At 42.1% G+C, this 14727-nt stretch overlaps 1 protein-coding gene across 1 annotated transcript; it reads left to right on the top strand.

Annotated features, from left to right (window-relative positions):
• Positions 1 to 410: 410 nt before the first annotated feature.
• On the top strand, positions 411 to 7728 carry PTGS2 (prostaglandin-endoperoxide synthase 2). The gene is made up of 9 exons (XM_026062855.1): positions 411 to 556; positions 668 to 811; positions 1276 to 1419; positions 1829 to 2010; positions 2787 to 2870; positions 3111 to 3357; positions 4270 to 4556; positions 4723 to 4870; positions 5014 to 7728. Exons 1-9 carry the CDS (start codon positions 484 to 486, stop codon positions 5418 to 5420), a joined length of 1716 nt encoding a protein of 571 aa, XP_025918640.1. The 5' UTR covers positions 411 to 483; the 3' UTR covers positions 5421 to 7728.
• Positions 7729 to 14727: the final 6999 nt, after the last annotated feature.

The raw sequence follows: 14727 nt of genomic DNA, 5'->3' as shown, positions 1-14727 counted from the left end.
ACCGCTCCGCACCGCTCCGTTCGCCTCGCTGTGGCGGCAGCGCGGTGGCGGCAGCCCGGCGGCGCAGAGCGCTCGCAGCGACAGCGGCAGCGCGGGCGGCTCGGCTGCGGGACGGGCTCCCGCGACTGCCCATCCTTCGCCGCCTGCGGGATACTCGATCCCTCAGTGTGGCTGGGGGCCCGATGTGCTCGGTGACGGGCGCAAGGCGCCCGGGCAGGCTCGCTGCCCTCCAGAAACGGCAGATTCCCGTGTCCTCATTGCTGGCTGCAGCCCCCATACGCTAGCTCAAGTCTAGCGAGCACCGGCGCTCAGTCTTCTCATTGGCAGGCCTTCGGCTTCGCGACACTGCCTAGATCTCAGAAAGTAGCTTAGTGACACGCAAATGCTGAGGAAGGTGCGTAAGACGTGATTTTAACGGGGGCGTTTTGTTTCGTTGCAGCCAACCCTTGCTGCTCAAACCCGTGCCAGAACAGGGGGGTATGCATGACCGCGGGATTCGATCGATACGAGTGCGACTGCACGAGGACGGGGTTTTATGGGGAGAACTGCACAACGCGTAAGTACCTCCGATGTACTTTTGTGGAAATGGCTTGCGACTCTAGAATTGAAACGCTAGGTTCCCTTTTTCGTAGCTAACTTAGCATAATCTTTCCATCGCTGCCCGCAGCGGAGTTCCTCACCTGGCTGAAGCTGTCGCTGAAACCCACGCCAAACACCGTCCACTACATTCTCACCCACTTCAGAGGGGTCTGGAATATCATCAACAACATTCCCTTCTTGCGGGACACTATTATGAGATATGTGCTAACGTGTAAGTACGACGACTTTGTTCTGGTACCCTTAACTGGTAGGAGTTACTCGCAGGACTAAAGGGTTATCCTTAGTTTAAATATAAAGCAGCAAGCTAAAGCGCACCGAGGTAAGGCCAGTCCAAACAAAACTCATGGCTTCAGCATGCTGCAAGCCTGCGTGAAGCTCACTTCCAAATGGGAATGCCTTTTGCTCTCCTATGCCTAATAGAACCCAGGATTTTGTTAACGTTAACATCAGAAATCTGTCAAAGTCGTAGCTGGATACAACTGACAATCCTGGGCCCATTTTTGTTATTCCGTAACCATAACACCATTTAACTTCACTAATTGGAATTTGTCAGTGCGACTGCTGCCAAAAATGTTTAGAAGATTTGGCCTTTTTTTTTTTTTTTCTTTTTTACTTCTCAAGACTAAAATACAGTTTTAAAATAAACCAAAAATACTTCTTTTTTTTTTTTTCCAGCAAGATCACATCTGATTGACAGCCCACCAACTTACAACAGTGACTATAACTACAAAAGCTGGGAAGCATATTCCAATCTCTCCTATTACACAAGAAGCCTGCCACCAGTAGGACATGACTGCCCAACACCAATGGGTGTTAAAGGTAAGGAAACGAACAGATGTCTAGTGTTCATTTCTAGGACTCTATTTTGCTATTCTCACCAAAATCAACTCACTGTGAAATGGTTATTTATTGGACCTGTGGTGTGAAGATCTAAAAGATGATCATTCCAATTCTCATTATTGAGCTACATGCTAAAACCGGGTGAATTTGGAGATTTATAATAAAATCAAGAAAGTGAGCACAGAAGAGTGTACGACTATAACCAATGAAAAGTAGTTACCTTTATTTTCTCCTTACATTAGTTGTCTTGAATATCTCCTTTTTCTCTGTCGTATTTTCCTGTTAGAAACAGAATTGATTCATTATTAAAACTAAGACAGATTTTCAACTGATGTAACTAAGCATAGCAGCAGCCAAATAACTTGGTGCATTCTCTCTCTCTTTGTAGGTAAGAAGGAGCTCCCAGATTCAAAGGTGATTGTGGAGAAATTCTTGCTGAGGAAAAAATTTATTCCTGACCCACAAGGCACGAATGTGATGTTCACATTCTTTGCTCAACACTTCACTCATCAGTTCTTTAAGACGGACCACAAGAAAGGACCTGGCTTCACGAAAGCTCTCGGCCATGGGGTAAGAGCATAGCTCTGTAACTTGAACAGAGCTCTTAGCTCTTAGCAGCCACTGAACTGAAATGGTATCTCACAGGTAGCCAGAGTGCACAGCGCATGCGCCAGTGTGTGCGCAACACCGGGCAAAATTCCAGCAATTCAGTAGCATCCCTTACTGGGTCAGAACTGCACGTGCAAAGCGCAAATAGTTCTGCTTAAACTCTCTGTAAAGGGATCTGTACAATGTATTTTTCCAAAGCTTACTTTAATATAAAGCATGTTGCATTTAGTGAGTATCCAAAACTACTCTATTGGACTCTTTCTGTTGGTTGCAAAGAGCTGTATATGGCACTGTAAAATGTCTTGTCGTATGTTGCTAATTGAAGAGACTTAATTTAAAAATTGCAGCAGCAGCAAACTCCAATTTAAGAGATTATCTCCAAAATGGACAGTCTTTGGACAAAGACTTTTTCAATGTAAACGTAGTGTGTATATGCACTGCCTGTGTCTTTCTGCTTTAGACAGAGCTGTCTACATAACAAAAATCTGCTGACACGTTTTAAAGAGTCCTCTTAAATCAACTGGCAATTTAAAAACTCATTATTACAGTTTTCTCCAGTTTCTGAGAAATAATTTGGCTTCATCAACGCATGATTCTTAAGGTGCCAATAATCTAATATAATTAACAGTTAGATGTCTAAGGCACCAACCCCTGTTGGCTTTCACAGAAGTGGACTTACCCTAAAATAGCAAAAAATGTAGTTTGACTTCATGTTCCAAATACTTCTGTTTTTATAGGTTGACTTGAACCATATTTATGGAGAGACTCTAGAGAGACAACTTAAGCTGAGACTTCTTAAGGATGGAAAGCTAAAATACCAGGTATGGGGGGGTGTGTGTGCTTTTTTTGTTGGTTTTTTTTGGGGGGGGGTTAACTTTTAAAATTCCTGCCTTCCTATTGGATGACAAATACTTCAAGTTCACACTGTGTTCACAACGTAGTTAATCTTTAAATACTAATCCTAAAGTCAGACGAAGTACTGACAGAGTCAAGACGATTTAACTCATATGCAACATAGCTTATGACTCCCTGTTCTCTTCTCCCCTTCCCTCCCACCCCAGATGATTGACGGGGAAATGTATCCACCCACAGTGAAGGACACCCAGGCAGAGATGTTGTACCCCCCTCACGTTCCTGAGCACCTGCAGTTCTCTGTTGGGCAGGAGGTGTTTGGTTTGGTCCCAGGTTTAATGATGTATGCTACAATATGGCTCAGAGAACACAATCGAGTCTGTGACATCCTGAAACAGGAGCATCCGGAATGGGATGACGAGCGACTGTTCCAGACTACTAGACTCATATTGATAGGTGAGTATCTCTTTTACAGTATGTAAGTTTAATGTGTTGTCTCAAGTGTGACACTTCTACCCTTGGACAGCCACAACAGATTTAGTAAGAGAAGAAATATTACTTAAATCGGTGTCCAAGGGCGTACATCTGAGTCTTCATAACCTGTGCCTGCAATATGATTAAGATAGTTTGCTCCTAACTATGTTAAATACAAAACTGAAGAAAATCGAGTCAAGTGACACTAATTCCCTTATCTAAAGGAAACAGAATGAGAACAGTGGAAAAAGCAGGAAGCTAAGGTTAGTTTTCAGGCAGAAAGCATGCGAGGCCATATAACCTCAGTTGCTCCCAAATTGTCAGGTCTTGTTCTTTCTGGGGTTGGGTCAGTTCAGGTAGAGTTTAAGAGAAAGGCTGTGATTAAATCTCAAAGTACAGGAAGTTATGTAAAACATAATTCTTCATACTGCTTTTGTGTAACTCTGTCCAGGGGTATTTCATCTAATGTTGATGCATGTTAAGTTTGGAAAGAGTGCTGCCCAAACTGTGACTAAAAGAGAAAATTGGGAAAAGGCAATCGTATTAAGCAGTTCAGAAGCTGAGATCTGCTTTTAGATACTGATTTTTTCTAATTATTGCCTACTTCCACCTTAGCTAATACTGTGTAACTGAACACAATGTAGGTATATACCTATGGGTACTCTCAAGAGCTCTGTGGAACACTGAGAGAAGTGTATCTCTGGAGGGAAAACAAACTATAGAAAGAATACTTCCCCACCACAGCCACCCCTTACTGTGACTAATCTTCTATAAAAGATAACAAATATTCCTCAACATTCTGTAGTCTTTTTTAGAAGAGTGTAGAAATGGTATTTCCTCTCAGAGCAGGGTAATAGAATACCAATATTCTCTTCCATTTCACCTAACCAACAGGAGAGACGATCAAGATTGTTATTGAAGACTACGTACAACATCTGAGTGGCTACCACTTCAAACTGAAGTTTGATCCCGAGCTGTTGTTCAACCAGCGCTTTCAATACCAGAACCGCATTGCAGCTGAATTCAATACTCTGTACCACTGGCACCCGCTTCTGCCAGACACTTTTCAGATACACGACCAGGAGTACACTTTCCAGCAGTTCCTCTACAACAACTCCATAATGCTGGAACATGGCCTTTCCCATATGGTGAAGTCTTTCTCCAAGCAAAGTGCTGGCAGGGTAAGCAATTTCCCCCCCCCCCCAAGTTATTAGTGTCTCAACAGAAATGTAAATAGGGGGAAGGGTGAGGGTAAAATAAAGCTATCCAAAACTAATAAGATTATGTAAAGATAAAGTCATGATGAACTTGTGCCTGCAACTCTTACCTTTCGTCTTTCTTAAATAGGTTGCTGGGGGCAAAAATGTACCTGCTGCAGTACAGAAGGTAGCAAAAGCGTCAATTGACCAAAGCAGGCAAATGAGATACCAGTCCTTGAACGAGTACAGGAAGCGCTTCATGTTGAAACCGTTTAAATCATTTGAAGAACTTACAGGTAATAGTTTTTACTTTCTAACAAACAAGTGCCCTTTTCTTAAAAAGGGCACACAGAAGCCTGCAACATGACTTCTGAACTGCTACAACAGTGCTGTGATGAAGATAAGCTTACCTACTATTTTTATTCATCAATAATTACAGGAGAAAAAGAAATGGCAGCAGAACTGGAAGAGCTTTATGGAGACATTGATGCTATGGAGCTGTATCCAGGCCTCCTCGTAGAGAAGCCGCGACCAGGCGCCATCTTTGGCGAAACGATGGTAGAAATTGGAGCACCATTCTCCCTGAAAGGACTGATGGGAAACGCTATCTGCTCCCCCGAGTACTGGAAGCCCAGCACTTTCGGAGGAAAAGTGGGCTTTGAAATAATCAATACTGCCTCCTTCCAGAAGCTCATCTGCAACAATGTGAAAGGCTGTCCTTTCACTGCCTTCCATGTCTTAAACCCTGAACCCACAGAGGCCACCATTAATGTTAGTACCTCCAACGCAGCAATGGAAGATATCAACCCCACGTTACTACTGAAAGAGCGATCTGCTGAGTTATAAAATACCCATCTATTTATTTATTTAATAATATAAATTATTGTATTTATAGCTTAATTATTATTGCTATTTTTAAAAAGGTCATGTGTCTTCACTTTGGCGTTTGCCCTAGATTTCTTACTCAGGTAAGGCTTCTATTTACAAAAGGGATTTTTCTGTGTTTGAGCTCAACTGTAGCAAATCCCTTGTTTGAAATCTTCTGTAACAGAACTATGTATTCCAAAGTGGAGAAAAGTTTCAGTGTTTTTTATATTGCTTTCTTACTTGACAGGTCTTGTTGTTGTTGTTGTTTTTTCACTTGATAGGTCATGACACTACAAAAGCAAGTTACTGCCTCAGCTTTTTAGACTTGAAAATAGGCTGTCAAAACTAAAAGGTCAAGAAATAGGCTGTCAAAACTAAAAGGTCAAGAAAACTCTATTTACTGCAATTGATAATTTTTTGGCAGTTTTCACTATTGGCACTCAAAGATGAATAAAAGATTTATATGTACTTATGCAACTTTTTTTAATGTAAACTCAGAAAATGAGTTGCATTTCCTCATTGATACTACCTCTCCCTTGTTGCAAATAAGGCACTTTGTAAGTTACTGTACAGGTTCTTTTTTGTGTGTAAGTCTGTGCTTTCCTGTGGCTTTTTTTTTTTTTAATTATTATTTAAAGAGAATAGAACTTGCATCCTGCTTTTGTGACATGTGCTTCAAAGCCACAAGTATTATTTGTGCTGGGGATGATCCTAGTGGTACTGAGGTAGAAATAACTGACCATCAGGCTGGAATTCAAGGCTGCTTCTATTTCAGTAGAGACATTTTACTTTGCAAGTTTGGGGAGCTCAAACTTAGAGTCCAAAGTATTAGTGGGGTTTTTTTGTTGGTTTTTTTTTTTTCCATAGCTGTAATTCTCTGGTCTACTTGATGATAATATAACTTTAATATTTGTCACTTTAAGGACAAATGGACAGTATAGTCTTAGTTAAGGATGTGACTACAGTATAGAACTATCCCAGCTACTTAGAAGTTAGTTATCCTGGTTCTACTATGTGTACCCGAAAAACCTGTCATTGAAATCATTGGGATAGTAAAAACTGGGAAGCTGTGTAAGCATGCAGAGCAAAAATGAATCCTGAACTGATCTAGCAAAATTGCATAGTGCCAAGACTTGAAGTTAGTTTAGGTTTATGTACACAAGCTGTAGTCATGCCTTTGAGTTTTATTTATTGGGGGGGGGGAATAATGTTTTGTTTATAACTTATAAACAGGGGCATTTTAAGCAAATAGTTTTGTGCTAACTGGCCAATTTCTTTTAAGATTAAAAGATTCTATAAACACTTGTTCTGATCCAGCACTAAAATCTCTAGTCTTACCTGGGCATTTTTTTACCAGTACTTCAGAACTTGCTTAGACGGATGTTTGGGTCTTTTTGTCTGTTTTAATTTCTGGAGGGGAAATGTAGAAGAACATCTTCCCATAAAAACAGCTAAGGAACTATAGGTAAAAAGAATGTCACCCCAGACTGCAAGAGAGAGGCAACAGTCTTTTGTGCCACGAAAAAGATAAGTTCATGACTACTTGCAAAAAGGAGTTTAATCTCCTGTTGCATCTGAATTTCTCCAACCTCCTTGCTGAGGCTTGGTAATGCACAATAAGGACTATGGCATAGTATGGTTTGATTGTGACTTCTGTGTCCTCCTTAGTTTGTTTGAAGACATCAACTAACTTTTGCGGTGTAAGTTTGTAATCTGTAACGCGAATAGCTGAATTAAGATGTCCTATAATCATCAGTACCAGTGTCTGGTTTGAGATGGTCTTTGAGGTAGATGCTTTGGGTGTAGGAGGGGCATTTATTTTAGCCTTCTATGTGAGGCACTAAGACGACAAGTTTCAGTCACTTTCTATTGAAAGGTGGTCAGCACTGTATGTGTGTGTAAGTGAAAATTATTTGGTCATCTGTTAAACGCTTAATTGTCATTCAATTTATGTCATGTCATCTTTGGAATACACTTCTGCAGAGCAGCCTTCCATCATTAACAAGGAAAACTGGCTTAAATTCAAAAGGAGACAACTGTAGACAGATCTAGTTATCTGGGGGTAGATGAAAATGAATTAACAAGGTCTAAGCCCATGTTGCTTAAGTATAAGCTGCTTCAGAAAGGAATCATGTCCACTCTGCATTTTGTACTTTGCAACCATATTTTGGCAGTTGCTTATCTGTTTCCCAACCTGCTGGGTTAGGCTGGGTTCAAGTTGCTCATGATAAATGGGTATGTCTGAGATTATTTATTTGAAGTTTTTATGGAAGTGTTTTTCACTTTATTTTTGTAGAACAAGTTTTTAAAATGTAATTGTTGATATAAATAAATCAAAAACATTACCTGAATGGACTCCTGTGATTACAACACATGATTTTAGGGACTTACTTCAGCACTACTTAGTATGAAACAACTATTTAATCTTATTTTCCCCTCAAGTTTAAATGGAGAAAACTTAGAATACCTGGAGCTGCTGATAACTTAGGGTCTAGAATTTAAAACTATCTTAGAGCTCACCAGTGGGTTTAAGAGAAGAAAGAAGGGGGGGGTGGGGGGGGAAGGTACTAAAAGGAGGCAAAAGCTACCAAAAGGGTTGTGGACACCTTCTCAGGAGCTGTTTTGTGTACAAATTGCCTGAGCTTTGAGAAGGCAGCAGACCAAGCAGCTAGCCTCCAGCTTGCTTTGTGCAGGACAGCAAAAAGAACATATAGGGACAAGCGTGGAGTAATAGGGAGCAAAGTCCTGATGAAAGCAACTTACTGCAGTGCAATTGCACGTGAAGCTAATGGACAAAAACAGCTCTTGGGCCAGAGGCAGGCTCCCAGTTGTGGACCAAGTGCTAACTGAGAGAAGGAGCAGCCCTCTAATTCTCTCCCAGGCTCAGGCAAAGGTATTTCTTCCTCCCATACTGCTGAGAGAACACAATGTTGAAGCCCCTGGGAACTGAGATCGTGGTTCAGTGCTTACATGCCCATGCTAATTTGGGGACAATTTTTGCAAATGCATACTATTCTTTCTGCAATACAAAAATGGCCACACAGCCTGCCTCCTCTGTCTTTCAAGCAGGTATTGCCTGTAACTGAAACCATCCAAAGATGGCTATTGTCCTCTTCTGTCACCAGTGAAAAGGAACTTCAGCCTGTGAAACCCCTGGAGAAGCCCCCTTACGCCACGTGCACCAGATGATGTCAGCAATGCTAATCCCCTGAGTACCCCCCTGCGTCGGGGGAAGGCATGATGTTAGAGCTGCATGCTGCTGAGGCGGTATAGCCAACCTCCCCATGCTGCTAGTGAGCGCTAAGACTTACCCAAGCAAGAGCAGTTCACGGGCATCTCTCATTAAACTTAGCAGACTCCAAAGCAGCAACAGTACTTTGGCGTACAGCTAACTATAGGGCATGGTCTTCGCATTACACACCATCTAGCCTGTTTCCAGCTGTGGTAGATTGTCACTATGGTCACACAACAAGCCTTGTCTGAAGCAGATTGGGCCAAACCACCTGTGGCAGCCACATCTTTGCTGCTGCCATTAACTGCTTGCCCTCCCTCTGCAACAAGGTCCAGCTGCCAAGATTGCCAAGGGGACACAAGCAAGAACAGTAGGTGCCATTGCCTGTTCCTCTCACTTTTGATTAACTATGCAGTTCCCATAGCTTCCTACTATACCCAGGCACCTAAAAAAACCTCCAGTGACTCTCCTCAGCTTAAAACTCAGTCTCCCAGTCACCTCAGAGACCATCTTCAGCCCCCTTGGCCCCAAAACCATGACACCTTGAGACCCCCAACAGCACCATCCTGGTCGCCCGCTCCAGCCAGCTCCTGGTCTCACCGCGAAGGAAGACACGTGCAGACTTTGTATGAGTAACACAGCTGGGTTTTTTTTTTTTCCTTTTTTAATAGCCAGTCAACTCATTCACAGTATGATTTAATTCATTTCTGACACGATTCTTACGGCCTTCTGTTTGGTGGGGAGAAAAGAATCGACCCGCCTGCCCGTGGGTGATGATGCTCCTGCCAGTTTGCTCAAGTGAAGGCCAGCTAGGACAAAGCCGAAGAGCTGCTGCTCGAGCCGGTAACCGCGCAGTCACTCGTACACATCTGTTTGCTCTGGCCCCCTCCGTACCGCAGTATTTCATTGCAGCTGGCGAGTGCACCTCATGCCGGGGTGGCCATGGCAGCTCAGGGCCAGGGAGGGTGCGGGCAAACTCCAGCAGCTCTGGTCGAGCACGGCGAGAAACCAGTCGCTTGGTAGGAAGAAAACAAAGGCAAAGCCACCAGCATTTTGCACTCATATTTTGAAAAAATATATATATATTTTTTACTCATTTCAGGCCAAAAAATTTGCATTTATTCAATGCCAAACAGTTCTGGGTTTTTAGTTCAAACAATCAGGGGGCAAAAGAAAAAAGACTATAGCAGGTCTTCCCAGAACAAAACTATTCCATTTGGTCCAAACAGACCAAACCAACTATTCCTAAAGACCCAGAAGGGAGGGAACGGGAAGATTAGAAATCGCCCAGCGCCCCTACAGACGCGGACACAAAAGCCGCAGCTACGGCAGCCGCGCAGCGCCTAGGGAAGGGAGGGGATGAGCAGCTAGACACCACGGCTCACAAAATAGGGAGAAAGGCGCCGAGGACGGTGGTTTCCGCAGCACCGCTCAGAGGGAGGAGGACAGGCTGGACTTCCCGTTAACCGCCGCGACCACCCTGACGGCGAGGTGCTCCGCGGGGAGGTGCGGCAACGGGAGCGTAACGAGAAGGTCATCGGCGGAGAAGCGTTTCTGGCGACTGCTGCCCTAATTAGGGAAGGGCCAGGTCAGGATGGATTCAGCGCATGATGGATGAGAGAGCTCAGCTGTGGAAGAGCTCCACCTTCCCCCTGAGCAGAGACACGTCCTGATGATACAAGAGGCAAGAATGTTCCTCAGAGGAAACCTGCCCTGAGAAATGTTTGTTCTCGGCGCTTGGTTGAGGTAACTGTTTCACCCAAGGCGGTGTAGAAGAGGGGAGAGAAAGGAGGGGGGTACACATTTCAGCCATGCGCTTCAAGGCAGTTTTGTCAGGGTTCGCAGAAAGCTCTTAAACGAGTTTTACGAGCAGGTCGCTGTACACGATCACCTTTACCGAGGGCTTTTGCCGTACTTCGCTGGTTCACTTGCCTGCTGCACAAGAGGTCTTTATGGGCACTGAGTCGGAGCCCATGGGCAGTAAGAACAAGTTTATTACTTCTGATACAGTCGCTGGAGGTGCACTGACCTTTACGGTGGAAAACTAATTCTCCCAAGCCAGCCACATTAGAGCCTGCCATACACGAGCTGGATTTCAGGAGATATTTGTACCACAGGAGACTTCTATATTGCTACCCAATACCACTTCTGCTTTCTAGTACAATCCAAAAAAAATATCAACTAGGAAACCGGTAGCCTACATAACCCATAGAAAGGACATGGACTAAACCCAGGTAGCAGAAGACTATTCTGAAGGTGGGACTGAAACATCCCTAGTTCCTTATATGTTCACAGCTACTGAAATAGGTAACCATCTCTGGAAAAATTTATTGTGAAGACAAGCTATTTCCTTTGGAAGACTGGAAAGGAAAAAAACTGCAAGGTCTAATGCATATTGGACAGAAAGGAGCAAGCCATAGCTATATACTCTCAATATGGAAAAGGAAATGAATAGAGAGATCCTAATGATCACTTTTTTTCCTAGAAGATCTGAAAAGAGACCAAAACCATGCAAGGCAGAAATGCAGTAGCATCAAAGGAACATCATGAGGAAACTTCTCATTGCAAAGGACTGGTTTGTCCTTTTTCTTTAATCTGGAGCTTCAGTTTGAAAATAACATTTTGATGCAACGCAGTTGGTTTCAAGTTGTGCTTATTTTTTCTTGATACTTATTATAAAAAAATTGGCAGGAAAAGGATCACTCCTGTGACTCCTATGCTTAATCGTTTTACAAATCTGGCCATTTTAATTAACTTTGACAAGAGAGACCTACCACAACCAAGGCTCCTCATCTGAAAATCAGGAGAGAGACAAACAAGAAAGTAGATGTCAAGAAAATGGGAAAGGGCAGCATAAGCAGTTCATAAATTTACCTTACTGGTATTTTCTCTGGCTGAAAAAACAGAACCAAAAATCTCAGTATTCACCTACAGCCTCTTTAAAGCTTCTCAGCCAGCTTGAGAAACTAAATAGTCAGAGGTGACCTGGGCAAATAGAGAGCTGAACACCATCAGCACAGTGATGATACTAAAGCTTGGGAGATCCAACTAGTTTGTCATAGGGAGAGGGCAGGGAACAAAGATCGAGTGGGTTTAATCAGGACTGACTTGTCCTATTTGCCAGCCCTCAGGTCTGAATAAGCCAAGCCATTTTATCCAAAAGACGCAATACTAGCCATTGGACGGAAAGCAAATAATTGAAACCCCAAATTTGTTGTCTGTGGGAAGATGACAAATAACTTCCAAAACTTCTAATTTCAAACCAGGCCAAAGCAAACCAGCTGAGGGTCTAGCCCATAGCTGGGCAGGTCTACAGAAACTCGCTCGCCTCATCCTCCAGCTTTCAGACCTACTTTTTCTGGTCACCTCACTGTGTAGCCATTGTCCGTTTCTATTCAAGTATATAATGCAAACATTTGGTAGACGCCTGTTATATAAGGACTTCATCACTGACTTAATCAGAATTGCATTAGGGTGTCAGTAGATATTTCTGCCCTCTATCAAAATCGGGGATGATTAAAAGTGCTCTCTTCAAAAAAGAGGAAATTGAGATTTCAGTAAGATTAAAAGAGTAAGGAAAGTATCTGCTTTCTTTTACTTTTTAATTTGGGGCACAAAAACAGTTTTGAGCTTTTTTTTTTTTTAAACAAGCAAACAAAACTTTCATTGAAAATGTCTATGAAAAATAAGAGATCTTAAATTTTCCAAAATAAGAAGTATATCACATTTTCTAATCAACTGTGGTGCTAATATTCCTTTTCGTGTTAATTAGTAGTTGTTCCCAGTCACTTACTAGGGGGAAAAAAAAGTATATCACATAACTCTGAGCATCCTACCTGAGAGTACCTCAGACCTTTACCTAACACAGTAGCAAAATATGAGTTCATACTTCTAAGGATAAAAGCAAAAATACTAAGGAAAAAGTAAAGGAGGATAGTGGGCATTCTTGTTCTTCACTTTATTTTTTCATCGTAACCAGGTGTAGCTCATTATCTTAGGCTTACACAGTAGTGGATATAGGTGTGTGCAGCATCCTTGTTCTAACCTGCCCTGATGACAGGCAATTTTAACACCCATTCATTTTCCACAGAAAGATTGCATTTGTGGTCGACTTTTCTCAGAGAGCACTTGAAATATTTTACCCTTTCCCTGGAAAAAAAAAGGGAGGGGGGGAATAAAGGAACCAAATAAAAGCAATGCACATCACACTGAGCACTACCGAGCACACGAGTGGAATATTCCCTAAGTGGCATGTTGTTGTCCTCTTGCCTTCCTCTACAACGTGAAGATCTACCCAAAGAAAATATTTTTGTAAGCATTCATCAAGGAACCCTTCCACAGGTCTAGCTTGCTCCAGGGCAGAGCCATAATGCCTGGCTGCTGAGAGGATGCTTCTGAATTTATGCTGGTGGGATCTCTGGTCTTCGGAGATAAGAGGTGGGACTGAAGTCTCAAGCAGCAACAGAGCTTTGGTGTAAAAAAACAGCTCTGCAAGACTGCAAAAACATCAGTTGTTCTATGCGATTTTAAGACCAGAAAAGCTTCCATGAACCATGATGAAGCAGCAAAATGTGGCTAAAAGAAGTGACACTGATTCAAAATATGCTCTTGAGAACCTCCAAGAACCTTACGCCGAGAATTTACGTGACTTGATAACCTTTCAGCTGTGGCTTTTTAAGTCTGTTGCCTAGACAATATTAATTAATYTTGCTTAATAAATAATGGCAGAGTTGCTATGTGCCAGTCAAAGGTAATAAAATAAAAATATGTTGAGCTTGTTCAGCTGTGAAATACTAGTTCTTACATAAGGCTGTGATGTAACATTAGTTGGTCTGACCATATCTTAGTGGAGCTGTTAAAAAGCTATTAATTCACCTGAGGCAGGGAAGTAGAGTCCCTTCGACGTAAATCAGGGCTGAGATTTTTAAAGCACAAGAAATGTCAACGGAAGTAGAAAAATTTATTTCTAAATTAGACCTGGATTGAATTTCCCCCGCATCTGGTAAATCAATAGAATTTCAGGCAAATTCAGGACACATTTTTGGCCACACAACAATAAAAGCAATTTCTTTTTACTGTTTCCTAGAAGAAATGTTGCGGTATTTGTCCTCACAACTGACTCATTTGAATTGGCAAACAAAAGCATTCCTAACCTGACAACAAAAAGGTACGTTCCATTGGGATCCAACAAAATTTATAAAATCAGTCCGAGGAGAACCTGGCCTTATTACCATAAGAAATAAGTTTAAGTATCTTCAATAATCTTCAGTTGATATTGGATATAGTTTTTTCATTGATTTATAAAGGGCTGCCTTCTCTTCAGCTAGAGAATTACTGGCTCCCACAACCCCCCCAGGGAAATAGAGGAGTCATCGTATTAGACCGTCTCGCCCAATACTCTTATAAGCGTGATGCAATTCGGTTCAGCTGAATCAGAGACCAGAGGCAACCAGCAATGCGGCACTGGGGAAACGCCAGAGCTGAAACCAAGGGCAGGGGTTTGCCAATGAGTAACAGAAACAGTTGTTTTGGAAAGCAGGCCCACAAGTCAGGTGCTTAAATTTGGATTTAGAAGAAGTTATTCAGTTTTCATTTATTGAAGCATTCTTCTCTAGCAGCAAAAGAAATCTGAATGAAATAATATTTACAAATTCTACCATAACAGTCAGTTAGTAGGAATTTTTAGTCTTCATTTTCAAGACTCCTGGCAGAGCTGTTGGGTTGTATTGGGAGGATTTTGAGATACAGGAAATTTCAGCTTTAACATAATTCAGAAGCAGAGTTTGCTTTCAAAAATAAGAAATAGAGCATGAAGATTTATTTCGTAATATCTGATGTCTGTGAAGTTGAACTTCTGAGAAGCAAAAGGAAAATGTACCTTTACTCCCACTTTGTAGTAAATACACAACGGGCATCTTTTTCTACACGTTATACCAGCAGTCACTTTTGTCTTGTATCTTTTCAGCTTGTCAAGCTATTTGAAATTTGGAAGATGAGAAATGGAAAATATGTCCACCTTTTTCTTCAATACACACTTATTTTTATGTTTTCACA

The sequence above is a fragment of the Apteryx rowi genome, unplaced genomic scaffold (genome assembly GCF_003343035.1).
Source record: "Apteryx rowi isolate R43461 unplaced genomic scaffold, aptRow1 scaffold_100, whole genome shotgun sequence".
Classification (NCBI taxonomy): Eukaryota; Metazoa; Chordata; class Aves; order Apterygiformes; family Apterygidae; genus Apteryx; species Apteryx rowi.
Note: the sequence above shows the minus strand (reverse complement) of the source record. Positions and strands in the feature narration are given on the sequence as shown.

Bases quoted from the DNA above. Each gene is read 5' to 3' on its own strand.
- PTGS2 (XM_026062855.1), top strand. From the start codon at position 484: ATGACCGCGGGATTCGATCGATACGAGTGCGACTGCACGAGGACGGGG. The intron at 557-667 runs GTAAGTACCTCC...CGCTGCCCGCAG, and splicing joins TGGGGAGAACTGCACAACGC to CGGAGTTCCTCACCTGGCTG. The intron at 3,358-4,269 runs GTGAGTATCTCT...CCTAACCAACAG, and splicing joins TACTAGACTCATATTGATAG to GAGAGACGATCAAGATTGTT.